Here is a 26,999-nt window from a genome sequence, read left to right on the forward strand (position 1 = left end):
TGAATGACAGTAATCTTGAATAAATAAGAAAAAAGGTTTCCGACATTAACATAATATCCATTCTACTGTTTCTGAGATTATATATTCAGAGCAGGTGCTGTACAAGAGGAATAGAGTTGGATGTGGTGACTATGATAGATAGCGGCTGTTCTACAGTGAATAGCTGCTATCTACATTGCACTGACCTCACACCGCACCTCTTATTCTCGTACGGGTCAGATCCACATATTCAACAAATATGATCTCAGTGGCGTCTCTTGTGGGCCACCTCTGTGTGATAAATGCATCGTTGGTCTTCCCCTTCTTTCTCTTTGGGTCAGATCACAAAAGCTCTCTGAAGTCCTCGCTCCTGAGCTTGGAGCTGCAGGCCTCGCAGGAGGCGAAGGACCTACTGAGGAGGGAGAACCACGCCCTTCTGACCTCCCAGGTGGCGATGCGCAGTCGGTACAGCCACGCGGCCGCGGCCAGAGAGCAGGCCCAGAGAGACGCGCTCGCCCTGGCGCAGTCAAGCGTCCTGCTGACCCACAACAACCAGCAGCTGCAGGGGGAGCTGGAGAAGCTCAGGGCCTCCGCCACCAGGCTGCAGAGTGCACACAGCCAGCTGCAGGAGGAGGCCAGGAGCAGGCTGGAGGCCGAGCGCTCGGACCGGGCGGCCGAGGCATGCGCGCAGCTGCAGGGAGAGAGGCGGGAGCTGGACGAGAGCGTGGAGCGACTGCAGGGGGCGTACGCGCTGCTGTCCGCGGCCAGGCTGCGGCTGCTGGCTGAGAACGTGAGGCTGTCGGAGAGCGGGGCCCTGTTGGCCCAGCAGCAGGTCGCCATGGAGAGGGAGAGAGCCAGACTCAGGAGGACACTCACCCAGCTGGGACACCTGCCTGCTGTGGAGCGCCAGTGTCCTCGGAAAGACCCGGGGACAGAGGGTTAATGTCAACAACAACAACAAACTAACAAACAAACAATAACTACAATATTGACTGCTAACAAAAGGATCATGTGGCTATCAGGTGTCCTGTACCTGTGTGTGTGTGTGTGTGTGTGTGTGTGTGTGTGTGTGTGTGCGTGCGTGCGTGCGTGCGTGCGTGCGTGCGTGCGTGCGTGCGTGCGTGCGTGCGTGCGTGCGTGCGTGCGTGTGTGTGTCCTGACAGAGAGGGAGTGTGAGCCGTGCCTGAGGGGGTGGAGGGTGTTCTCGGCCCACTGCTACTTCTTCTCCACGGAGCTCAGGAGCTGGAGCAGCAGCCGCACGCACTGCCTCCAGCAGGGGGGAGACCTGGTGGTGATCGACAGCATAGAGGAACAGGTGCGTCCTCTCTCATCACGTTTACAATTAGCGGACGTTTTCATCCAAAGGTGACATGCGGTATTGGACACACGCAGAAAGACACACTCTCTAAGAAAGGTTTCTCTGGCTTGTCTCTGAACAGGCTCCTCTTAGAGCAGAACTGATGAGGGCTTTTGAGGGTACTTTGCTAATCAGAGTAATTTTAAAATGCTGCAAATGCATTTCCAGCCCGGAAGGATACACAAAGGATTAATCATGTTAACACTCATTTAACAGGCTCTCTTATACGTGGGGGAGATTAACTTTGACTTTGAAAATGAAAATGATCTCAGCATTCTTCTAGTGCCTCTGTCTACTGGCTAAGCTCCAGGAAAGATTCTACTTTAGGATCACCTTTAGATTTCAGGAGGAAAGTTCTACTTTAGAGGGAATCTTTAGATTTCAGGAGGAACTCAGGAAGGACAAAAGGCTTTCAGCTCTCCATGACAATGACCCAATCTGTGAATAGGAGAGCAATATAAACATGACCTTACCCATACCTTACTACTGAGTATGCCGCTCAGGCTGCTGGAAGGCTGGAGGTAATGAATAGTTTTGCTTATGATTGAAAAATACTTAATTCTTCACTTTCCATACCTATCTGTGAATGAGCAGACACTGTAGAGGTGTGTGTGTGTGTGTGTGTGTGTGTGTGTGTGTGTGATTCTTTATCATGTGCATTTGAGTGCACAGAAGAATAACAAAGCACTTTATAAGTGTGGTCCATTTGGTGTGTACCTCCAGGAGTTCCTCCACAGGCTGACTCCTCAGTACCGTAGCCCAGAGCAGAGGTACTGGATTGGGCTGAGTGATGAGGAGGCAGAGGGGGTCTGGGTCTGGGTGGATGGGTCCACGTCTATGGAGAGGAGGTGGGTGCACTGAAATCTGGTTTAGGTCAGTATTGATTCCTTATGTTACAACCTCCGTATGTTACTAGCAATGATGGCAGAAAACTTTTGTACTTTTGTACTTTTGTAGTTTGTAGTGTTCTTTCTTAACATCTTGATTTCTTTCTTTCTCTCTCTCTCGCTCTGTGTGTGTGTGTGTGTGTGTGTGTGGTGTGTGTGTGTGTGTGTGTGTGTGTGTGTGTGTGTGTGTGTGTGTGTGTGTGTGTGTGTGTGTGTGTGTGTGTGTGTGTGTGTGTGTGTGTGTGTGTGTGTGTGTGTGTGTGTGTGTGTGTGTGTGTGTGTGTGTGTGTTTGTAAATTCTCAGGTTCTGGGTAGGTGGATTTGGAGGCGTGGATGCTTATAGAGACTGTGCCTCCATCCTCAAAGAGACCAGCCCCATGAAGAACTGGAGAGAGGACGTCTGCACTAAGACATTCAGATGGATCTGTGAGAGTAAAGCGCTAGTGGAGACAGCATGAAAGACACACACACAAATACACACGCACACACGCACACACACACACACACACACACACACACACACTCACAAACACACACACACACACACCCACACACACACACACACACAGACACACACACACACACACACACACAAACAAACACACACATAGATTGGCAGAGAAAAACCCAGAGATGGTAGATGATGTACTTGAGGAAAACAGGCCCACACACCCACAAACATAAACGCAGAATCCTTTACACACTCTGCCCGGCTCTGTTAACTCGATTTAGTTATGGTACACATGTATCTCCTTCAGTTTACTTCCATTCTTGACTTTAATTACTATGTTTACATTAATGAGCTCTGCATTACACGTGCGTGCGCCAGCAATCTGTGCTAACAGTTCTTCTTCCCCTTACAATATTCATTCTGTTATCCTTTGCCTTTGCCACATCAACCACAGTTTATGTTGTTCACCAGAGCGAGTCTGATTTTTTGTCTTTGAAAAAGTCGCTGTGAGCAGGAGGGAGCGTGGTGCCGCGCAGAGGAACAGCCGTTTTCTTCACCGTTGATTCATATCTGTGTTCGGCCTGGCCGTGGGAAAGTGTTACCTTGAAATATTTAAACACTTCATAAATATTTATTCACTGCTTGTCTGATTTTACATTTTTTATGAACAGCGTGAACAGTTAAGTACGCTTGCCTGCAAAGCACCTAAGATTGTACTGTGCAGCGCTGGATGCCTGCATGTGATGGCTCTCCCTTACTCCCAGACATCCAACAGAACCAAACCAACCCTAGGACAGATCAGTTAAAAAATCACTGGTTCCTCCACATCTTATGACCTTTTAGGTACAATACTCATGAATTCTGACCCCTACACCTACTCACCCCTACACCTACTCACTCACGTGACCTTACTAACTATTTAACATAAGGTCGTAATTCGTTAATGGAGCAGTTATTGGAGTATTACACACAGAGTAGCATGAGTACAGTTCTTGTAGAGAGAAGGATACTTGGATAGGATTACCCAGAATTGACCTGTGTGTGTGTGCGTGTGTGTGTGAGATGTGAGATTTAATTTTTATTTTCAAATACATGTTCATCTATGTTCCAGATTGTTTTTGTATGTTATAAATGTAATAAACACATTCCCACTGCATTCTGAGTGTTCTAAACACTGACACATCCATTTTCACGGATGGTTCTGCTGGATTTATTGCAGAATCCACGGATCTCTAACAGTAGCGGAGAAAGTCACCACCCAGAGAGGACACAGATAAGAGGCCGGGGTCGGGATGACTACTTTAATAATCTCTCCTCCACGTCTTTGGGCCAGGTCCACTTATAAACCTCTGTCAACTGCCACAAAAGAGATACCATGGTTTGTTTTTCATTGACTGCAAACAAAGTGAATTTCCATCCGGTAAACAGTGAAGATAAATCATACCTCAAAAGAGGTTGTGAGACAAATGAGTCATTCAAATGACATTGATGTATGTTGCCATATAGTCCACCTCTCATCTTATTAAGCAAATAATTGACATTGGTTTATAAGCATAGAATCCATAGTAACACACTGTGAATGTGAATATGAGATGCACACTAGCCAGACAACGACGAGAGAATAGAAAAATGGGATGACCAAAAAAAACGTTATTTATTGTGAAACATCAGAAAGAACAGCAATGTGAGATAACAGCACTTGGCTGAGGATACAGCAACTACACGGCTGATTAAATGCAGGCAAACGCCACCTCGGTGACAAGAGGATCAGTCGGACGCACATTTTAAAATTCATGGCTTGGTGTCATTTAAAGAAACACTGGAATAAAAGGTAGACCCAGGAAAAGCATGAAAAAAGAAGAGAACACTTTAGAGAATAAGGTGACTAAGAAATCAAGAGAGGACAGGCAAAAGAAACTGAAAGACAGAAATGCATGCAAGAAAAATGAAGGTTCGGAAATGTTCTATTCTAAGAGACAGCGCAAGTGGAAAACAGAAGCGAAGGCAAAGGAACAAGAGAGAAGCAAGCAGCGAGAGAAATTAAAGGCAAGAAGATTAAGAGAAGCAGCCATAGAAGAGGAGGTTGGGGAAAAAGGAAGGGTGAGAATCGACTGTGACATGCAAAAGAAAAGCTATCAAAGACAAAAGGAGGAATAACAGTACTACTCGGGCACAACAAGCACGACACAAAAGCCTGCCACTCACAAGTAAGAAAAAAAAATGAGCACCCTCTCAGTGATGGCGTTCAGAGAAAAGAAACACTCTTACACAGGGAGGAATGAGAGCAAGAGAAATCCAGGAGAAATAAAGAGGACTGGAGAAAAACAAGTCATCCATAAACACTAAGCTGAAAAGCAGACAGACTGTAGCCTTCAGCTCAGCAGCAACAGAAACAGACAGGCAGCATTAGGAAGATGAGCACAAAGAAAAAAGGCAATTTCAGTTCCAATAAGGTTCAGCTCCAACCTCTTCTTAACCAAAATCCCCCTGTTCTAACTACGCACCACAATGTAATTATGTGCAGTGCACGACTGAATACTTGACTGATGCTATACTTTTAATTTAGCAATAAACTCAAATTATACAGTTTTAGTTCTGCCATTACCAAAGCCTGGATTGACTTGACTGAATTGAGAAAAGAGTAAGAGCGAGAGAGAGAGAGAGAAAGCAGAAAATGCTAAGCAAAGCAACAGGACACAGGAGAGATAATTGGTGAGGGGAGAAAGATGACAGGAGAGCCTTGATGAGGACAGCCAGGCAGAGCAAAAGGAAAGATAATGAACAATACATTTCTCATCTGATTAGGCCTCTGAGAGGTGCAATTGTATACTACGAGGAAATGCAACGTCTGGACAATTAAAGTCCATTTAACATAACCTCAGATCCGTGTGGACTTAATATGCACTAATCTTACAATCACTTATGACAAAGTTGCAAGATAAATCTGGCTCTAGTGAAAATGATGAATTAGGACCTCTTCAGTATATAATGACAAAGCAGCAAGAGAGATGGACAGAGATTAGCAAGGGAAGAGGAGACAAGACTGGAAACCAAGATACATGGACACACATCAAAGAGGATAGTGAGGGCAGACATGACAAGAAGAAGGAAGAAGAAGAAGAAGAAGAAGGAAGAGGAAGAGGAAGATGAAAAAGAGGAAGAAGAAGGAAGGAAGAGGAAGATGAAGAAGAAGAAGAACAAGAAAAAAAGAAGGAAGAAGAATGCACAGGAAAGAAAAGGAGGAGAAAAAAAGAAAGGAATATTTGGAGTACAAAGAAGACTAGAAATATGAAAGACAGGCACAGTGGACAGTCAAGTACAGACAGAAGAGGATAGCCCGCCATAAATACAGGCTTAGAATCAAGAGGAATAAATGGACTATAAGTGGAAGTCCAGTAAATTATGATGAAATAATCAATGATTTTATTGTCCTATCTAACAAGGACATTCCATTAATTTGATTTTTTGTAGATTTAGATTAATATAATATATAAATACCTCTGTTTGAGGAGAGAACTGGACTTCACATTCATATCCAATGGTGAGATTTTAGAGAACAACAAAGATCAACAAAGTAAACCCACACAGGAGAAGATGCAGGTAAAGCAGGAAAGAGAAGGATAAATAGATAGATAGATAGACAGACAGATAGACGTATAAATAGATAGACAGATGGATAAATAGATATACAGCTAAAGAATAAGAAAAGACAGATGGATAGATAGAGCAGGCAGATAAGAAGAGTAGAGCCATGCAGCTGCGTAACACAAGACACAGCAGAAAGAATGAAGGACAGAGAGAAGCTAAAGGAAAAAATAAGCTTTAAAAGGTGAGAAAGAATAAATCAAAGAGGACAGCAAAGACAGAAAAGTAGGAAGAAAAACAAGAACAGAAAGAAGAAGAAGAAGAAGAAGAAGAAGAAGACTGCACAGGACGGAGAGAAGCAAAATGATACAGGAAGACTACAGGGTTCAGAGATAGAAGTGGAAAAACTGGAGGCCACTGAGTTCATTTAGCATAGACTGCAATTCCTCAGCTCACTCCAGCAACATGACCGAGCATTGCGGACAGGAACTGACTGTAGAACAGCTCCAGCTCGGGTGAGCTCGATATCAAGGGTCAGGTCTGGTTCTGACTCAGGTGCTCAGTGGCCGTCTTATACCACTCAACCCTGACAGATGGAAATGCAAAGAGCAAGAGGATAGACAGCAAGCAAGAAAAGCTAAACTATGCAGGACATTGATTTGTACTTTTTTTTTTACAATACAAAATGATATCATCAGTTATCATGAAATCATTTTGAAACAGACTATGCAAATGTAAGGTTCTGGTGATATTTGGCAAGCTAGGAAGCTGATTGAAATAAGGACTGCAGGAGTCCTGTAGCAAAGCAGAGAAAGGCAGGAGAGACCAACAGTCACGTTCTAGCCAAGCATGCAGGAGAAATAGAAAGAGAGAACTAAAGAGAAGCAAGAGAAGAGAAAACTAAAGCGAAGCAGGAGAAAGAAAAGAGAATACTCAACCAAAGCAGGAGAAATAGAAAGAGAAACAGGAGAAATAGAAAATAAAGAGAAGCATGAGAAAGAGAAGCAGGAGAAAGAGAAGAGAAAGCTAAACCAAAGCAGGAGAAATAGAAAGAGAAGAAGGAGATAGAGAAGAGACAACTAAACCAAAGCAGGAGGAAGAGAAAGAGAAAAGTAAAGAGAAGCAGGAGAAATAGAAGCAGGAGAAAGAGAAAGAGAAAGAGAAAGAGAAGGGAAAACGAAAGCGAAACAGGAGAAAGAGAAAACTAAAGAAAAAGAGAAGGGAAAACTCAAAACAAGGAGGAGAAAGAGAAGAGAAAACTAAAGCGAAGCAGGAGAAAGAGAAAATGAAGCAGGAGAAAGAGAAGATAAAACTAAACCAAAGCAGGATGTATAGAAAGAGAAAAGTAATGGGAAGCAGGAGAAAGAAGCATGAGAAAGAGAAGAGAAAACTAAATCAAATCAGGAGAAAGAGAAAACTAAAGAGAAGCAGGAGAAAGAGAAAACTAAAGAAAAAGAGAAGGGAAACCTCAAGAGAAGCAGGAGAAAGAGAAGGGATAACTAAAGCGAAGCAGGAGAAAGAGAAAACTAAAGAAAAAGAGAAGGGAAAACTCAAGAGAAGCAGGAGAAAGAGAAGAGAAAACTCAAGAGAAGCAGGAGAAAGAGAAGAGAAAACTAAAGCGAAGCAGGAGAAAAGAAGAGAAAAGCAAGGAGTGAATGAGGGGAAAGAGAAGAGAAAACTAAAGTGAAGCACACAAAGTAATTAAGCAGAAAAGCAAGGAGCTCAGCAGGAGAGTGAAGTGGGCAGGTGTAGGGGGAGACGAAGAGAGAGAGAGAGAGAGAGAGATCAAAACACGTAAATAGAGGGAACGTACATGCAGAGAGGAAAATCAGGTGGTGATTTAAGTTGGATATTTAAAAATAGAGATTCATAAATATTGAAAAATAGCTGAAATGTGAAAGAGCAGAGGGAGAAAGTAAAAGCAGTGCAGGTAATGTAGTGCAGGTAAAGGAAATAAAATATTTAGATGTCTTGTCTCAATCTCAAAGGATCTGGGTGTTTTTTTTAAAGGTAGGTGAAAGACTGTAAGGCTAATAGACACATGTACCATCAAACCAAGTATCAAGTAGCCTGATCAGTTTAAATGTGTATGTGGCTTTTGAAGAACTCCTGCAAAAATTTGGAGATCTATACCAGGTGTTTATTGGCAGGCGAAACCCTGGAGTAAGTCATGAACAGGCAAGGGGTTGTATGCCACTAAAGCTGTTCTAGAGGGGCCCAGATCACAGGGGGGGGAGGGGGGGGGAGAGATTTTGAGAAGAGGTAGCCAGGAGACGAGGGAAAGAGTCGAGAAAAGAGGGAGCTGAACGAGAGCATGGAAAGAAGGAGGAAAAAGCAAAACTCAGAGGTAAAATACAGGAAATGATAATGAAGAAAGAAACAATAGAAAGAAGGAAGGAAGGAAGGAAGGAAAGATGAACAAAAGAAAGAAAGAAAGAAAAAAAGCAATCAAAATGGCATGCAATTGAAAAGGAGAAAGAGGAAAAAGATCACAGCACACAGATCACAGAAGTTGGAAACAAGAAATTCGAAAACAAAGTTTGGGTCTGCACAGAGAAATGAGCCAAAAGCAGAGATGGGCCATTATAGAGAACAGAAAGAGACAGAGAGGGAGACCGAGAGGGAGAAGGAGAAAGAGAGGGTAAAGCGTAGATGAATAAGTAATACAAATATTACATTATTATTGTTAATATTATTATGTGTTGTGGTGTCTCATCTAAGGTTGTCTCTGGTTGCCACTAAATAGCATAATGATTTACATCAGATAGCATGTCTCCCACAAATTATTAAATCCAAGTATTTAATAATTGAGCTATTTTTTAAATGTAAATACAAAATCCATTGCAGGTTTGGTTATATAATTGAAATCTAATTTACATGTATTTTGTAAAAGAAAATTCTCTTTGTGCTAATCTGTCAGCCGACTGATGGAACCTTGCTAATCACTTGTTTGCCAAGCAGAAAGATGAAAGATGAAAGCTCTGCTAGGTCAGAGTGACGAACAGAACCGCACAGGGGAAATGACACAGGGGAGGAAGTAAAGAGCACACCAAGGCAGCGAAGGACTGAGGAAAGCTATAACAGACACCAGAAAAAGAAAGGATAAGAAAAGGAAGAGAAGATAGGATGACAAAAGGGAGTTTTATTGAGAGAAATAAACAGCAGAGTCACAAACGCATTGAAGTATGTACAGTACCCAGACAGCAGCTGAGGTGAGAACAGATCCAGACTTGACTACACTACACAACTGGACCAGCGCCAGAGGTGCGTTCAATTTCACGTTTTCTTTGAACTTTTCAATTTGGGATTTTTTTGTGTAAACATTTCCAATTATAAACTGTAACCCTTAAGTCCAGCGTCCATGTTTGCTCGCCGAGAACTACCTCCTCAGACCACTTGTGTGTGTGTGTGTTCGCAATAAACTCAAAGCAAACGAAAAACAGTTTGAAAACGTTGGCAGACATTTGCCTTTGCTTTGTTATTTTGAACGCACCTCAGATCTGACCCTGATCCAGCATGGACCTACCGGACCAGCACCACAACTAGACTTGAACTGTTCCAGCATCAGCTGCTATTCAGGGTGAAAATAAGGGATGAAGTATGACACAGCAGAAAGAGATGCACAGCAGGGAAGGAATAATTAAAGGAAAAAACAGAAATAGAAATACATGACAGCAGTACTCTAGAGAGAGTTAGTTAGTGAGGTTTGCTTGGCACCAAACATAGACACTTAAAAATATTGCACATGAGAACCCATAGCCTCTCAGCGTTAGGCTTGTTAATTGGCTGTACAGCACATGTAAGATGAGTGTAACAACAGCATTCTTTTGAAGTGTGAACAACGTAAGCTAAGCTTAAATCAGAGGTAGATTCACAGAGTTCATCTGAGGCGCGTGTCTCTAAGGCACTTCCTCTGGGCCTGTGCAGTTGCTGTACCTCACAGTTTGTCATTTTCTGAGAACTTCGTCATCCCACACTCAAACACACACACGCACGCACACACACACACACACACACACACACAGAACAACAACACAACCACCCAGTAAACACACAAACAACGCCCTAAACACGTCACAGGAAACACAATTGTCCAAAAGAACTTGATCTTTAAAGGCTGTATAAAATGATTGGCTCTTAGAAGGGAGAAGAACCCAAGACTGTGTCTTAAAAACAAACTGTACAAAATGAAGCCCTGTAAAGTGGCATTGACCTATTGCCTGTATGGAGGTTGAGTTTCTCCATCAGTCTGAGCCAAACTTCCTATTTATGGGTTGTGGAGGGATCTGTGTATTTAGGGCGTTTTAACCAAACATGGGTCTTCCACAATTTTGTTTTTAAATAATTATCCTAAATAATTATATCATAAATAATGTCACCCTTTCTTTGGTACTACAATAAATACTTTTAAATTTCCCTACAGTATGTACAGTCACATTAGAGTATTTTTGGGAGTGGGGGTGGGGGCTACAGAGGACATGACAGAGCCTTTTCCAGGATGAACTCTCAGCACCTGATGTCCTAGAGGCCTGGCTGCTCTGGAGCTCAGTAGGGAGTGAAGCGGTTGTATCCTCCTCTGTACAAGCTTGCCTGTGAACACAACAGATTAGACATTACAGAACAGATAATATTACCACTCTGTTAAAACATTCAAGAGACTAAGATCTGAGAAATGAATTGGTACATGACTGATTGACATATAGCATTAACTGAAAAAAAATACTAAAGGTCAATTTGCTGTCTTATTGTTGCTATGGTTACAAAGGATCTCAGCTGTGGCCACACACAGATCAGTGAGTGTGAAATGCAGAGACGTCTGTAAAAAATGGATTCAACATATAAATAAATAAATAAAGATGGAGATACGACCCTAAAATCTCACCATGGTTCCAACTCCATAAGTCGTTGTTGGTCCAACCGAGTGGTGATAGGGGTCTGTAGTAGAGGCGTACACACGTCCATACCTAGAGCACAAAAATGTGTAGTTTTGTTTAAAAATTATTTTAAAACACGTACGGTGTTGAGCTAAACATGATGAAAAGTCTGTGTGCTGACAGTAGTCTGACTCCTTACCCATCACTGTAGGCTGCTGCCGTGGCTGCTGAGGCTGACTGGGCTACTCTGTATGCTGCAGGATAGCCTCCCTAGAGGGATGGAGAGAAGGGAAAACAGAGAGAGAGAAGGAGGGAAGGAAAGAGTGGGGGCATAGAGTGAGTCAGAGGGAGAGAGAGAGAGAGAGAGAGAGAGAAGGCATAAAATGGAGGAGAATTATAAGTGAGGTGCTGGTACACAGCAAGTTGGAATAACTGAGGTGTTGCCATGGCAGTGGCTCTTTCACAGACTTACATAAACTTCGGTTCCATACAGGCCATCCTGATACACCACACTGGGAAACCAAAGAGTAGAGAACATCACATCACCGATCACTTGAATCAGACAGCAAACATGCCAAACCTGATAAAGGTTAATAGGCTAACAGTCTGGGGAATGGTTGTTGAAATTACACCCCTCCCTTCTGTGCTCTTGAAGCAACGTGTTGATTGGCTAGAATTGTTTATGGCTCGGTCTGAGCCACTGTTTTTTTTTTTACCATCTACAGAGCCAGGACTGTGTGTACACACACACACACACACACACACACACACACACACACACACACACACACACACACACACACACACACACACGAGTGTACGAACACTGGAGTGTTTTTGAGGACACACACTGAACGGACAGGTAGAGGACCATGAGAAGGAACTGGCCAAATTTGACACAAAGTGATTTGGATAAGAATGGCGGACTGCACCTCCAGTCGCTAATACTCTACCCTTTCTCCACAGTCGCTAATACTCTACCCTTTCTCCACAGTCACTAATACTCTACCCGTTCTCCACAGTCGCTAATACTCTACCTACCCTTTCTCCACTTTTCTAAGTTCCTTTTCCTTGGAGCTATCCTGAACCTACCCCGGATAGGCTTGGACAGCAGTGGGTTGGGCCGTTGCAGCTGAGCGAATGGTGTTGTAGACTGCTCGTCCACGCCCTCGTAAGGCGGGGCCTCTGTAGGATAAGGTTGGCGTAGGCATAGGATAGGGGAAACTGGCAACTGAGAAAGAAAGAGAGGTCGTGAGAAGACGGAGATTTTAGTTTTCTTCTTTTTTCACAATAGTTACAATCATAACCTTACCACTCTTAGTCTAGTTTATACATACAACAATGTAAGAATCTTTCTCCATAACAACTCCAGTCAACAGAGCCATCATGCGGAAAGAAGTCTGAAGTTTCATGTTGCAAGCCTAAAATTGAATCAAATGATGGGATCAAACTTTTGACTCAGAGTGTAGCTGCAGGAAGAGGAAGATAATATACATCATTTATGCACGGGGAAATAAAAAGTACTGACATAAGTTTCATGACAAAAGCCACAGGAACCTAGGCAAGACTACAAGGAGAATTCAACCAAAACACATACAGTATGGTAGATGGTAAATATATATTTATGCTACGTATATATAACGCTTTTCTATTCATAGAGCACTCAAAGAGCTTTACAGACGAATGCCTCAGACATCTACCTATTCACACACCGATGGCGGAGGCTACTATCTAAGGTGCCAACCCGCACATCGGGAGCAGTTGGGGTTTCAGAGTCTTGCTCAAAGACACTTCGACACTTGGTAAGGAAGCGTTGGGATCGAACTAGCAACCTGAACCACTCTCACCCCTATCAGTTCACTGTGGTGCTATCCAGTTATATTTAGGTCACTAGGGTCACTGGGGTCTGTTGCCAGCTGTGGCCGGCCCTAGACAGCTTGTTATTGAGGGGTGGGGGCTCTGCAAGCCAGAGAGATAGCCGAGATGAACTGAGATCTGACCAACTGTAATTAGATATGTTGGATGTTCAGAGGAGCTCAGTGAGAGGCTGGGAGAGGCAGCTGTGAGCCCAAGGGCTGGACCATGGCGCTGAGGAGAGACTGACCTGTGTAGAGCTCAGGCGCGTACATGGCTCCCATCATTGGGTTGGCTCCCATCATCTTCCAGCCGGTGGCTGAGGCAATCAGAGATGTGAGGGCAGGGCAGAGCAGGGAAGAGGAGAGGAGAGGAGAGGAGATGGGAAGAGAGGAGAGGAGATGGGAAGAGAAGAGAAGAGAAGAGAAGAGGAGAGAAGAGGAGAGGAGAGGAGAAGAGAGGGGAAGTGAGGAGAGGGGAGTCAGCAAGTGCATGACAGAAAGAGACTGTGTGTGTGTGTGTGTGTGTGTGTGTGTGTGTGTGTGTGTGTGTGTGTGTGTGTGTGTATCTGTGTATTAGGGTTGGGCGATGTCTCCTTATTTGGCAGAAGACGATGTCGGGGGGGGGGGGTGAATGTGTGTGTGTGTGTATGTGAATGTGTGGTAGCCTCAGACCGACAATCCTAATCACTTACTGCTATGCAGCTCACACGAGGTGTCAGGAATTAAAACAAAAGTCATCACTGGCTCTGGCCATGCATGCGAGTGTGGATGTAAATATGAGTTTTTTTTCTCATTTTTTTCTGCTAACATTTTAACTTTGGGTACTCTTAAACACGTGTTGCGTGTCTTTGGACAATATTCTGATTAGTATTGTAGGATTAAATTACATTCCAGCGGTAGAGCTTAAAATGTATACATTTAATACGTTTAAAACTATAGGCTATATTTTGTTTTACTAATGCCCTCTTGCGCTTTGGCGCGCTGGTAGGCTTACATGTAATTTGTAGCCATTGCACTGAAGTTAATGCTTTCGCTAAAGTTGAACGTCATATTTCTGTTGACAATGAGCAAGGTTACCGATGCAGGAGCAGGCTTAGTTAACGTGAATAACATGAAATGTTTGACGTGGGAAAAACGAAGAAAAGCTGTAACCTAGACCGGGGGGGTGTGGCATCCCGATGATTACCATCCATTGTGATGGTGGGTCAAAAATGACGATGGACGATGATATCGTCCATCGGCACAACCCTAGTGTGTATGTGTGTGTATGTGTGTGTGTGTGTTTGTGTGTGTTAGTGTGTGTTAGTGTGTGCGTGTGCGTGTGTATATTAATTAGAGAAAGAATTGCTTTTACACACCAGCGAGTTGTTCCGTACTGTTCACCAACGGAGTCTGGGGCTTCTTTGTGACTACTCTGGCTGTAGCATTATTTACCTGCATGAGGAAACGCTTGTTATTCTCTCACAAAACAGAAGAATAATTTAGAAGTCGTTAGCAATACCACATCTTTTTAACAGCAGAAACCGGATGTGGTTACGCCATTAGAGCTCCTCCTCCTCCTCTCACCTCAATCTTCCTCCCCTCCACGATGGTTCCGTTGAGTTTCTCCCGAGCTCGATCTGCCTCCATAGCGCTCTCAAAGGTCACAAACCCAAAGCCCTGCGTGGGAGAGAGAAAGAGGGGGGGGGGGGGGGGGGGGGGGGGGGGCACGTGATGAGAAAACAGATGTGAAGGGAGGAGAGGAGGATAAAACACGTGGTCAAGTGAATCATCGCCGCTCTGTCACTTCATATTCACCTTTGATCCTCGCTCATTGAAGATGATCTCCACATCCAGGATCTTGCCAAATTGCTGAAAGACACCAGGCCGTTCTGTTACTGCGAGCTCAACTGGGCTACATCAAAAAATGAAAGGCTAACACACACACAGTGGCTGTGACGGGCCTCTGTCTCCTACCCCAAACATTTGCCTCAGGTCGGGGTCGCGAAATCGGAAGGGGATGTTGGAGACGTGGAGCCGTTTGGGCTGGGCCTTGCCAGACCCCTCGTCATCACTTCCACTTCCTGCCTCACCCCCCGTCTGCACGGACACACTCAGAGATTGAGAGTCAGAGGTGACGGGAACCAAAGAGTTTTCCTGGCGGAAGGAGAAGTGAAAGAGAGATGGAGGAATGGAGAGAGAGAGAGAGAGGGAGTGGAAGAGCGGAGAGGTGCAGAGACAGAGTGAGGTAGCAGAGAGATGGAGAGAGAGGAAATCAGTTAGAGGGGGAGAGTAATGAAAAAAGTTAATCCATTTGTTTACCACTGCCACAGCTCTTAAACAGTATGCTCTAGTTTTGAGCATACTTCTTAAATTCATTTGACAGTTTTTGACTAGACATTCGCAATGAAGGTTTCAGCATAGCACTGCACTGAAAGTGCCCCCTCTTAGAGTGACCACAAACAAACCCAACAGAGCATTCCCCATCCAGTGCTCCCTCTCAAGCAACGTGAGGAGGCGTCAACCAGTCTCCATTTTAGTGAGGCGTCCACATACATGCCCGTTAGGAAAAGGTATCATCCGGACAGATTCAGCTCAGAAGTTGACATTCAGAGCCTATCATTTTTTTTTTTACAGTGTGTGTCTAATCCCCTGACCTAATTTATAATACAGTGGTGTGTAAGAGCCTCACCAACACAGACCTTTGGGAGAGCAGCAACTCATCGCTATATTGTAAATATTTACAATATAATCAGTGATATCATATAGCATTTCCTTGAAGAGGAACTTTCTGTAAAACTGAAACACCAATTAAAATGCCCTCATGCAAAATCAACCCGTATGAGAGTAACTGTGCGTCAAACCCAAAACATCCACCATCTCACAATGCACCACGATGCCAGTGTGTGTCACAGCCTATCTCATCAAACTCAACAAAACTGTTATATCCGTCAAAAACCAGGATATTAAAGAAACCCAAAGAAAAGGATGAAAAATGTATTAAAACATTGGTGAGCGTGTGCAGAGGAAAAAGGGGTTCAAAAACAGAAAAGAGAGAGAGAGAAAATCAAGAAAAAAGGCAAAAAATCAAAATAATCTCAGAGAGGGCAAGCTTGACAGAGTGAGGTGAATTAGCTGCTTGAGATACAGACCCTTTATGCAGAAAGGAACAACACTTTTATTAGCTTAGCCTACAGTGAGGAGAGAGGAGTGCAGAGGGGACAGATAGAATGATAGACGTAGAGAAGAGACAGAAAGAGAGCGAGAGAGCGAGAGAAAGGTGCAGAGACAGAAAAAAGGGGAAAAAGAAAAGAGCATGAATGAGTTGATGTTAAGTGCTTGCTCTTTTATAGCCTGCAGAACTTTGTGTTGATTACCATAGCTGCTCAATGAATTCCACCGCACGCATCTCCTCACCCAACGCGCTTCTTATTACCAGTGAGGGCAGCACTGCTGTGGGATTCATTCAAAGCGGATGGTGAACACTGCAAAGTCTATGCAACACGGAACCAAAGGCTAAGCACTTAATCCCAGCAGAGTCACACTCAGAGGAGACAACTGGAGGAGTGCAGAGGAGAAAAAAAAAACGATGAAAAAGTGAAATCAAATGAAATGAATGGCACAGGAAGTGATTGGCCGCACAGGCAAACAATTGCGCAAAAAGCTGAGGTGTGTGGGCTAAGGGAGAGAGTTCAAAGGTCAGTCTAGGGTCATGGTGCTGCTTTTTTGGCTGAGGTTAAAGTTAATTACTCAAGATTCCGAAGGAGGGGGACTTGTATTAATAGAGACAGGAGAGACAGCAGGGGAAGACTCACAAATATAGTGTCATGTACGCACACACACACAAACATAAACACACACGCACACACACATACAAATAGACACACTGCATTTAAAACATGTAGGCTTGCCATGGCTAGCTACAGTGGTTGAATCAACTTGTGTCACACAAACACTGTCGAAACCTTGTACTCACACACGCAAAAAACACAGACACAATCCTAAGTGGAAGGGCTGGATTTGGGAGTGGGGTGGGGGGGTGACACAGGGAGGAGAGATAGGGAGGGGTAGGAAGGAGGGAGGGAGAGGGAGAGTGGGGTGGGAGAGGGGTGGGTGGGTTTCAGTTAAGTGGTGCCATCATGTCACGATGCAAAAGTGTTTTCTGAACCTGGGCGATATTTCAGGAGGGGGATCTTCTGGCCTGCCTTCCCCCTCCTTGGCGACGTCTCAATATCCGAAAATCAGGAGCATGTAGTCTATTGGTGGGATATATAATACATTTGACCAAAAATATCAGCAGTGAGGAAGCATCACAGCTATCTGCCTCAGACGCTCACACTGAGTTTACACTGAAAATGCCATTCATAGCAGAAAAACAAAAAAAGAGACAACATGACTTTACTCAAACTTCCAGTAAAATGTCATTATCTGAAGCTGTGTAGTGTGCAGTTTGGCTGTCTGTGACACAATGCTTTTTTGGAGATGATTTTAAAATGTTCCTTGAAACAAAAGTTTTAAAAAATCCAGTCAAAAAAAAAAAAAAACATATCTCACATATATTGCCTGACCCCTTATTTTTCCTCAAAAGGGATTATTTGTTTCCCTGAAATATAAGGTGTGCCAATAAGCCTTTAAGCATTTGTTTCTGTACACTGTATTGATACCATGCCATCTGTTGACAGCTGTTGCTTTGTATCAAATTAGCACAAGACACTTTATTTAAAAAAAACAATTCCTTCCCTGCGAGTCTGCCCTCTCCTGTCCTCTCTCTCTCTCCCTCTGGGCCAGTTGGGATTGCCTTACATGGCGGCCCAGAGGGAAGGTACATGGCCTCCTAAAAATAGCTCACACCGGACCTGACAGGGTGGTCTCAGCTACCTCACATAAAAGCTGGCTCAGAGCAGATTCGGCCCGGACCAGACCCGATTCTGACCCAGATCTGAATATCCTGCACAGCTGCTGTCTGGGTTGTGTGCCCCCCCCACCCACCGCCCCCACCCCCCCAAGCTGGTCAGACACATGCCGAGTCATCTTCTCTTACCACGCTATTGGCTGAGAGGGAGTCCGGCCCCTCGTGAGGGCCCTGGAACACCCTGAGCTGGTGGTGCTCCTGGTACTCCTGGCCGGGGTGGACGGGGCTGAAGTCCAGGGGTGGCAGCCTGCCAGCAGGCTGGGGAGGGCCCTGCCCAGGTGGAGGATAGGAAGGGGGAGGGGCGTACACCTGAGGGAGGTTGGGGTCACCACCGGGTTGCCCCGCCTCCTGGCCGGGGGTACCCTAGGGGGAAGAACAAGAACGGCATGGTGACAACCTGTGACTAAAGAAGTGATGAAAACCTGTTTGTTTGGTAGAAAGATCAACAGTGACAAGATTACAATATTTTCAGAGAGTGAAAAGGTTTGAGGTGGATACAACATACTAGTCTATTCATTCTTCCTCACGGTCATTTAGAGACTATTACACTGCACTCTGATACGCTGTAGTGTTGCAGTGTGAACTGCTATATTTGTTTAATATCAGCCACACCAGGATCTTGAGAGGGAAAAGTGGCCAAAAGTGACTGAATTTGCGAAGAGAATTCTCAAACATTGCACCTAAAAGTGCAGTGATTTTGAGTTCAATCGCAAATAATGCAGGATATTTTGTGGAAATATTGCAGTAATAAGACCAATTTGAAATCTCTGTGAATTTGCGGAACAATACGGGACATCACCACCAGGGTGTCTCAAGTAAAATACAATTATATTTTAACAAGCCTTCCACCACCGTTATGTGGAGAATTAGATTTCATTTTAGAACAGTTTTACAGAAAATACAAGAGTGTCCGTCAGCACAAACAAAACACCTGCACAGACAGAAAATGACAGGAAATCTGCCACTCCAGTCAGAACAAACCAAAACTACTTAAAAGGTGTTAAATATCACATAATTGTCTGAACCTCAAACTGGAAACCAACAGACATTCTGTACTAATCCTGTGAGACACATCAAATGTTGGACTGACTTGTCTCCCAAAACAAACAAAAAATGTTTTTAAAATTCTGGGACATCAGTGAAGTTTGGGCTTAATTTCAAAATCACAACAGTTTACACAATCATTCATCTGCCTGACAACATTTCAATCAAAGCACAGAGAATACAGGTAAACATAATAAAAAAAAAATCTACAATTGCAATGAACAAAGAAAAGACTAAAAGAATAAAAGATGATCTTACCCCCTTACTGCATTCCACTCTCTCTGTTAGACCCCACAGCAGCTGACGCATGCTTTAATGCAAGTCCCCCACCCGCCCACTACGACATAAGGTCCCCCCGCCAGCCAATCAGAGGCCTGGACGGCTGAACGCTGAGTGGTTTTCTCGCCAGCTGCGGTCAGTTGTGCCTGTCAATCATCACCCCCTCCCCCAAACTCTCAGCGCCCCGCTAAAAGCTTCCGAGCGAGGGGATGCAGACTTTAAGACTATACCCATCTTCAATCTTATCTCAGCAAGGTGACATGAAGGTTAGATTGCCTCTTTTGAATTACTCTAGAATCAGCCAAAAGCAACCATTAGTATCCACAAAGGAATGACTGGAAATATGTGTCAAAATATTATTCACCTTTGAGTTGGCTTTCATTGTTAAGGACAACAGAAAAGCTATGACAACTAACACAGAATGGTACATTATATGTTAAGATTCGGCCATCGCTGTATTCCCCTATCTTCTACTTATATATATATATACTGTATATGATATGATATAGGCTTATATATAATATGATATCATAATGAAAATGTAGGAACTTACTGTATTAACCTAAATTGAGCACAGAGTTTTAACAGTCTACAATCTTCATAATAAACAGCAGATTAAGATGTGGCCTAGTCTAGAAGGCATCGGAGCACACCAGTCTTGAATGATTACACTCTTTCTTCTTCTATCTCCACATGTGTTTTATTGCGGAGGGATGTTTACATTTAATATGGAGTGATCTATGCTGCCCTTTTGGTGTGGACGTGATGGGCTTCACTAAGTCATGCTGGAGTCCATGAAGTAACTGGGACGTGTATATCTGGATGGGGACATGGGATACACACATGGGCAAATGCAAGCATGTGTACACACAAACACACAAAAGCATGCACCCATTTATATGTAGACACACGCACACACACACACATACATACAGACACAGACTGAAACATGTATGTAATCAGGTATATTATAACACGCAGAGGTTAACCAGAGACCTTGTGCACATACACACAGATACAGACACATACACACACACACACACACACACACACACACACACACAAGCACAAATGGCAGCACATATGTTCACACACACACACACACACTCTTTATCTCCACTGTATTGTTGCCACCCTCCCTTCACCCTTTCAGACCCTTACCATACAAGGATATGGACTAGGGTGGGGCGATGTCTCCTTATTTGGCAGAAGACGATGTTTACATTGAAACATTGTGATGGACGATGATATCGTCCCGTCGGGGGGGGGGGGGTGGGGGGGGAATGTGTGCGTGTGTGAATGTGTGGTAGCCTCAGACCGACAATCCTAATCACTTACTGCTACGCAGCTCACACGAGGTGTCAGTAATTAAAACAAAAGTCATCACTGGCTCTGGCCATGCATGCGAGTGTGGATGTAAATATGAGGTTTTTTTCTCATTTTTTTCTGCTAACATTTTATCTTTGGGTACTCTAGCACCTCGCCATAACCGGAACCCTCAAGCAATCTTTCTTTTTCTTATGTAAAGTAGTATTTATTGTCTCGATTGCTCGTTGCTTGACTGTTTTCTCCCTTGTACGTCGCTTTGGACAAAAGCGTCTGCTAAAGGACTAAATGTAATGTCCACAAACTGCAGAGGTGTTTTTATAAGCACATGTGGAGTGTATTGGATTAGAATGGAAGTCTCTCTCACTTACACACACACTTTAATGTATATTTACATCTAACTAACTTTCTCTTTCTTGTCTCGCCTTGACACAATGACACAATGCTCACAAACACCTATCGTATGCATCTTTTTTTTCTGGATCACCATTTGGTGCCCCCTACCTCAATCCTTGTCAGCTGTCAGTGTGAGGGTCAAAGGGCAATGGCAGACTGCCAGGTGCATCCTGGGACAGCTGGAGGGGGTTACACTGCTCAACAAGCACTGTCACAGTGGCCTTTAAAACAGGTTCACGTTACTGACAACAGCCTCACAAATGCTGGCTATGGACATGCTGACAACCACACTCACTCACACAAACTCACTCACACACACACACACACACACACACACACACACACACACACACACACACACACACATACTCTGCTCTCATAACTAAACCCAATTTAAACTCATGTATCAAATTACTTCAAGATTACAAGAGGATATCCCTGTAAACACTGCTGATGTAAAAATATATATCCAACACATTTGAAACGTGTCCTTCTAACATATCCTTAAAATGTTGCCTTACTGTTACACATACAGCGTCACAAAACGAAACAGATGTTAGTAAACAGTAATGCACAAACGCTTGAAACAGATCTCCATATCTCCATATCCATATCCAACTTCACATTAATCGTATATCACAGAGCGTGTGCCTTGGTAAAGATCTCCGTCCTAAATGCAATATCCTATGTCTGCTATAAATCTGCATCTTATATAAGCATTTGTGTGTGTGTGTGTGTGTGTGTGTGTGTGTGTGTATGTTTGTGTGTGTGTATGTTCGTGTGTGTGTGTGTGTGTGTGCCTTCGTGTGTGTGCCTCCGTGTGTTTGTGTGTGTGATACTATGCACCTTGCCCTGGCTGTAATAACCTGCTGGTGTGTGATGCACGCCAGAGCTCTGATAGTGCTAATCTATGTGGAGAGGCGCTCGCTAAAAATACAGTTTCTATCAGAGAACATCAGGGGGAGGGGACACACTCCAGACCCCTTCTTATCATCATCCCGGACCTGGAATTCACTAACGGGGTACCACACTATTCACACAACCACTAAGCCCCCTCTTACCACTACCACCACCACAACCCCCCCCACCCCCCCCTGGAAAACAACCTGTCTGTAGACCCCAACAACCAAGCACCCCAACCTGACAGGCCAGATATAAATATAACTGACACAGAGACAGTGTGTCCTTGCCAGCCCACATCCCTGTGACAACTAGTTGGAGGTTTCGCAATGGCAGATCAGGCTTCCCAGGAATGAAGGGGGAACATGACTATTCCATGTTTCACATATAACATGCTAACCTAAAATGTGCTGACTGCCATAAAAACTATGAAGCACTGTGGTGTTGGATGACAAATGTTGTGTATTTGTTTTAAAAGGTCACGTCATGTTTACAACCAGTTCTGCTTCCCCCCCGGGGCTGGTCTTTGTGACAGGGAGCTTCAGGGTCTTGCACATACGCTGTCTAAGACAGGACGTGGCTAAATCCAATAGTCAGGTTTGAGATTTAATCATGGTACATACTTCTTCAAAACCTTTGCGTAGTCTGTATGTACAGAGGGCTGGGAGCAGTTGCCAGTTTTTTAAACACCCCAAACATAAATGTATGTATATCATGTCATAGATATAGTACGTACATGACGATGAAAGCGTGCCCGTTTTACGTACTGTATTTTACTCATTTTAAAGTTTGCAAGCAGCGATAGTGACAGGAAACTTCTAGTAGGCAAGAATTCTGCACTCTCATTCCCCACATGACTGTGAGGTCACCTGTCAGAGCAAGCAGTGCTTTCAGAAGGGACAAGAACAGCTTGAAGGTTAATGTCTGCCTAGGAGGAACCAAAGTCAATGGATAGAATAGAGTATAAAAGAAAGAACTGAAACAGGGTATGAAAGAAACTGAGTGAAGAATAAACAAAGAGAGGCGAGGGAGTGAAGAGAGGGAGAGGAATAGAAGGTGAGAGGGAATTACCTGTACAATGCCGGGGTAGCAGGAGGCTGTCTGTGGGTAGACGGGGAGTCCATACGGCTGAAGAATCACAGTAGGGGAGGAGAGCATAGTGCATAGCCAGGCAAAAAGAAAAGAGAAGAGGAACAATGGAGGGACGAAGGAGAAAAAAGTGAGGGGAAAAGGAGAGGGTGGAATGCAGGCTGAGAGAGAGGTGAACCAAGCGGAGAAGCAGGGGAATTAGAATCCAACAGGAGAAAAAGAAGGAAAGAAACAGAGGTCCGAAATCAGAAGAGGAGCAGCTTTTAGGTCACAAAAAAAAAGAAATAACAAAAACTAGAGTTCCATGGGGAAACACACAGAAGAGAAGACAGAGACAGCCTGCCTTGTTGAAAGAACAGGATATCGCTGAACTGACTGGGCTCAGGAGAGCTAGCTAGTGTGTGTGTGTGAGTGTGTGTGTGTGCGGGCGTATGTGTCCATCTGTCATGTAGTCACTCTGACATACTGAAACACATGTAGAGAGTCCTGTTTCAAGGCTGTATTAATAGGCCCTCTCCTGCATGTAAGCTTGAGGTTGCACTTTTGCACTCACTCTTGTGTGAAGTTCTGTTTTCAGCATAAAAACCACTGTTTAACAAAGAAGCTTAATCCAAGGAAAGAATTTATTTAGTGTCAAAATTAGGAAAACCACTCCTATTTGAAATGTTTGAATGTACCCTACACTGAGATTGACAACTCCATGTGCAGGTAATGTGTAATCCTTGCTGATACTCAAGAGTGGTGAAGAACCAAGCTAGACACACACACGAAAAAACTTAAATACACCAGTGTACTTAACTTTGACATAAATGGCATCAAACTAAGTTTTGCATAGGTTGGTTTATGAAGAAATACTGCAAAGCTGCACTTGCGTCCCTGTACGTCTAACGGATATAAATTAGCCAAACAGATGTTAGGCCCGGTAACATATGATCACAGAAAAATGTAGCGTTGGCATATAGATGTGATAATATTTGTAGCTAACCATTTTGAAAAAGATAGCAAGACAGGGCAGCAGGATGGGAGGGCTTTACCTTAATTAACACACTGATCCAACACTGGCTTCAAAGAAGAAGAAAAAACTAATTAAAAGAACACTGACAACCCCAAACACACCGATAAGTCCTATCAATGTAGTCTATCAAAAATATTTCCCCTTGGCGACTGTTTTGAACAAAGGGCTATAAATTACACTATTACTAAAACTAACCAGCAGAGGGCAGCAAGTAAGTTTTTGAAGGTCAGCCCTAAATGCAAATAATAGTAATTTACCCACCAAAAATAGTTATATAACCATAAACTAGCTCGACCGTCCTATTAAAGTGATACAAAATTAGTCAAAAACAAGCTAGCCTTGTTGGTTTAGTTTGAAACATATCTGACAATTATACTACAATGTCATGTAGTGTGAGTGTATTTGAGAACAAAGTGATGGAATTCATGTAAAACAGTGATTTGCATTGGTGATTTGTTGTCATAATAAAAAAAGATATCTGACATTTAATAACATTTAGTACTGACAGTAATGTTTCCATCAAGCGGTCGCATGTTCGCGACGACCAAGTCGCAATGGATAGTGGGAAATGTAGTTTCCTGATATCCCCTATATATAGGCGGTGAAGCCCTCCATGCAGTCTCTTTACTGTTCAAGCCTGAGGAAGACAGGTAATGGCGGACACATTCTTGGCTTAACTTTCCTTGTGTAGCGAAACATGTGACTCAACAGTCTATATCTATTTCCGAAAAACATACTTCAATAGTTAAAGCATTTCCTTTTTTTGTATTGTTGTGCATGACTTATTTAATTTAAACGTTAGTATGTGAAAGCCAACGTGGTATAATGGTTAACGGTAGCCATGAGGTTGATCCTCGGCCTAGTCAAGTATACGGCATCAATCATGCGAATGACAACGTGTGGCAACTGTTGGCTTTTATATACACTATAACGCATGTTTCGTTGGTGTGTAACCTGCACAGTCCGTAATTTGCCTGGTTGTAATGGATGCCAAGCAGTGGCTAAACCACCCTAGCTACCAAGCTAATATTAGCCAGCTAACTGAAGCTAATGTGGCGAATTTCTACCAGGTTTTCCATGCCAAGCAGTGGCTTAACCACCCTACCATGCTAATAATAGTCAGCTAATGTGACAGATTTCTGCAAGGTTTTCCATTGAAGAAAGGTTCTTGGCAGGCCGATGATATTAACAAAATGGGTCAGACTTAACCGTGGTGTCAAGAATTCCTCGTGAATGAGGCCTGTCAAGACCAGTAACTTAACTCTTGGTTCATGTATCAATGTCCTTTAACTTAACGAGTTTATTCAAACGTTCAATTCTGCCGACCAATTGGACACTTCTGTGAACGTGAAACATTCTGTTTTCTAGGCTTAAGTAACCCACCATGCCCGTTGCCAGGAGTTGGGTTTGTCGCAAGACATACGTTACCCCCCGTCGTCCCTTCGAGAAGTCCCGTCTCGACCAGGAGTTGAAACTCATTGGTATGTACTGCACAATTGACATACACTTGAAATTATTACATTTTTGTCTCCGTTTACTAACTTGTTTAAATCCCCCAGGTGAGTATGGACTGAGGAACAAGAGAGAAGTGTGGAGGGTTAAGTTTACTCTTGCCAAGATCCGCAAAGCCGCCAGAGAGCTGCTCACCCTGGATGAGAAGGATGCTAAGCGTCTCTTTGAAGGTAAAACTCGTCGGTGTGACAAACCAGTTGTAGTTCAAGACTTTGTATGAAGATTTTCATGGTTTATCGTACACCAGTTATCATTGTGGCTGGGACATTTTGTACCGTGGTTGTTAACAGTTAATTTGAAAACGTCTTGGCAGGCCAATGATATTAACAAATGGGTCAGACTTCACCGTGGTGTCAAGAATTCCTCGTGAATGAGGCCTGCCAAAAACATAATGACAGTACTATTCTTTTTAGTCATACACTTTTGTTACAATAGTGCATGTTTTTGATTATAGGAAACGCCCTGCTCAGGCGTCTGGTGAGAATCGGTGTGCTGGATGAAGGCAAGATGAAGCTGGATTACATCCTTGGCCTGAAGGTTGAGGACTTCTTGGAGAGGAGGCTGCAGACCCAGGTGTTCAAGCTTGGGCTTGCCAAGAGCATCCACCATGCCCGCGTTCTGATCCGCCAGAGGCACATCCGGTAAGTGCTGGGGGTGGGGATGAGCTTGGACTGCGGGCAGGGCACGTTTGGCCTGTATGCCGTAGGGGGAATGTCAGTCTTCTGAGATTTCACAGTAGTGATTCTGTGACTTGGGTCTTCATTGCGGTTGTCCTTCCTGTTTTTCGGTAGTGGTCCAACCTTTGCACCCTGATGGGTTGGGAATTAAATATTTCCGCAAGGTCAATTCGGCAATTAAGCCGTATACCTTGTCAGTAACACTGCCCAGACCCAAGCTGCTGATCGAGACTTGGGGCTGTAATGCCACCATGGTTTTTGGGCTGTCAGGTAAGGTAATTTGATATCTCATGGGTTCTCACCTGTGAGTAGATGTCTTGGAATAGTTTTGCATTGGAGAATGGTCTTGGCAGGCCGATGATATTAACAAAATTGTCAGACTTTACCGTGGTGTCAAGAATTCCTCGTGAATGAGGCCTGTCAAGACCAGTAATTTTACTCTTAGCTTGCATGGTGGTGTGTGTGTAGACTAGTCACCTAGGCATTAATGCAAACGTGCCTACTCACCTTTCCCCATCTGTTTCTCCCTTCAGTGTGCGCAAGCAGGTGGTGAACATCCCATCCTTTGTGGTAAGACTGGACAGCCAGAAGCACATTGACTTCTCCCTGCGCTCTCCATATGGCGGCGGACGTCCCGGCCGTGTGAAGCGAAAGAACGCCAAGAAGGGCCAGGGTGGAGCTGGAGGAGCTGATGATGAAGAGGAGGACTAAGCTGGATGAGGAAGAGGGGACTGAACTGCTGAACATCTGTGTTTCAAAACCCCCCCACAGTTTTCAATAAAAAAGTTAAAACAAAGTGCTCTCCTTTTGGTTTGTCCACTAGTACACTTCTGATAAATTGCTATTCCCTACTGATTATTCTTGGACATCATCCATGTGTT

At 43.9% G+C, this 26,999-nt stretch overlaps 2 protein-coding genes across 2 annotated transcripts; one reads left to right on the plus strand and one right to left on the minus strand.

Annotated features, from left to right (window-relative positions):
- Positions 1–9,381: 9,381 nt before the first annotated feature.
- On the minus strand, positions 9,382–23,344 carry rbfox1l (RNA binding fox-1 homolog 1, like). Its single transcript, XM_080858363.1, has 12 exons — positions 22,897–23,344; positions 18,010–18,243; positions 14,946–15,125; positions 14,787–14,840; positions 14,556–14,648; positions 14,348–14,423; positions 13,238–13,306; positions 12,226–12,364; positions 11,606–11,645; positions 11,333–11,403; positions 11,142–11,223; positions 9,382–10,849 (listed from the first exon to the last, which is right to left on the minus strand). Exons 1-12 carry the CDS (start codon positions 22,981–22,983, stop codon positions 10,805–10,807), a joined length of 1,170 nt encoding a protein of 389 aa, XP_080714489.1. The 5' UTR covers positions 22,984–23,344; the 3' UTR covers positions 9,382–10,804.
- A 1,210-nt stretch (positions 23,345–24,554) lies between these two features.
- Positions 24,555–26,914, plus strand: rps9 (ribosomal protein S9). Its single transcript, XM_080857591.1, has 5 exons — positions 24,555–24,579; positions 25,298–25,410; positions 25,489–25,611; positions 25,896–26,082; positions 26,652–26,914. The coding sequence occupies exons 2-5, from the start codon at positions 25,314–25,316 to the stop codon at positions 26,827–26,829; spliced, it is 585 nt and encodes a 194-aa protein (XP_080713717.1). The 5' UTR covers positions 24,555–24,579; positions 25,298–25,313; the 3' UTR covers positions 26,830–26,914.
- The last annotated feature ends 85 nt before the right edge of the window (positions 26,915–26,999 follow it).

This window comes from Sprattus sprattus (assembly GCF_963457725.1).
Source record: "Sprattus sprattus genome assembly, chromosome: 19".
In the NCBI taxonomy this organism is placed as follows: domain Eukaryota; kingdom Metazoa; phylum Chordata; class Actinopteri; order Clupeiformes; family Clupeidae; genus Sprattus; species Sprattus sprattus.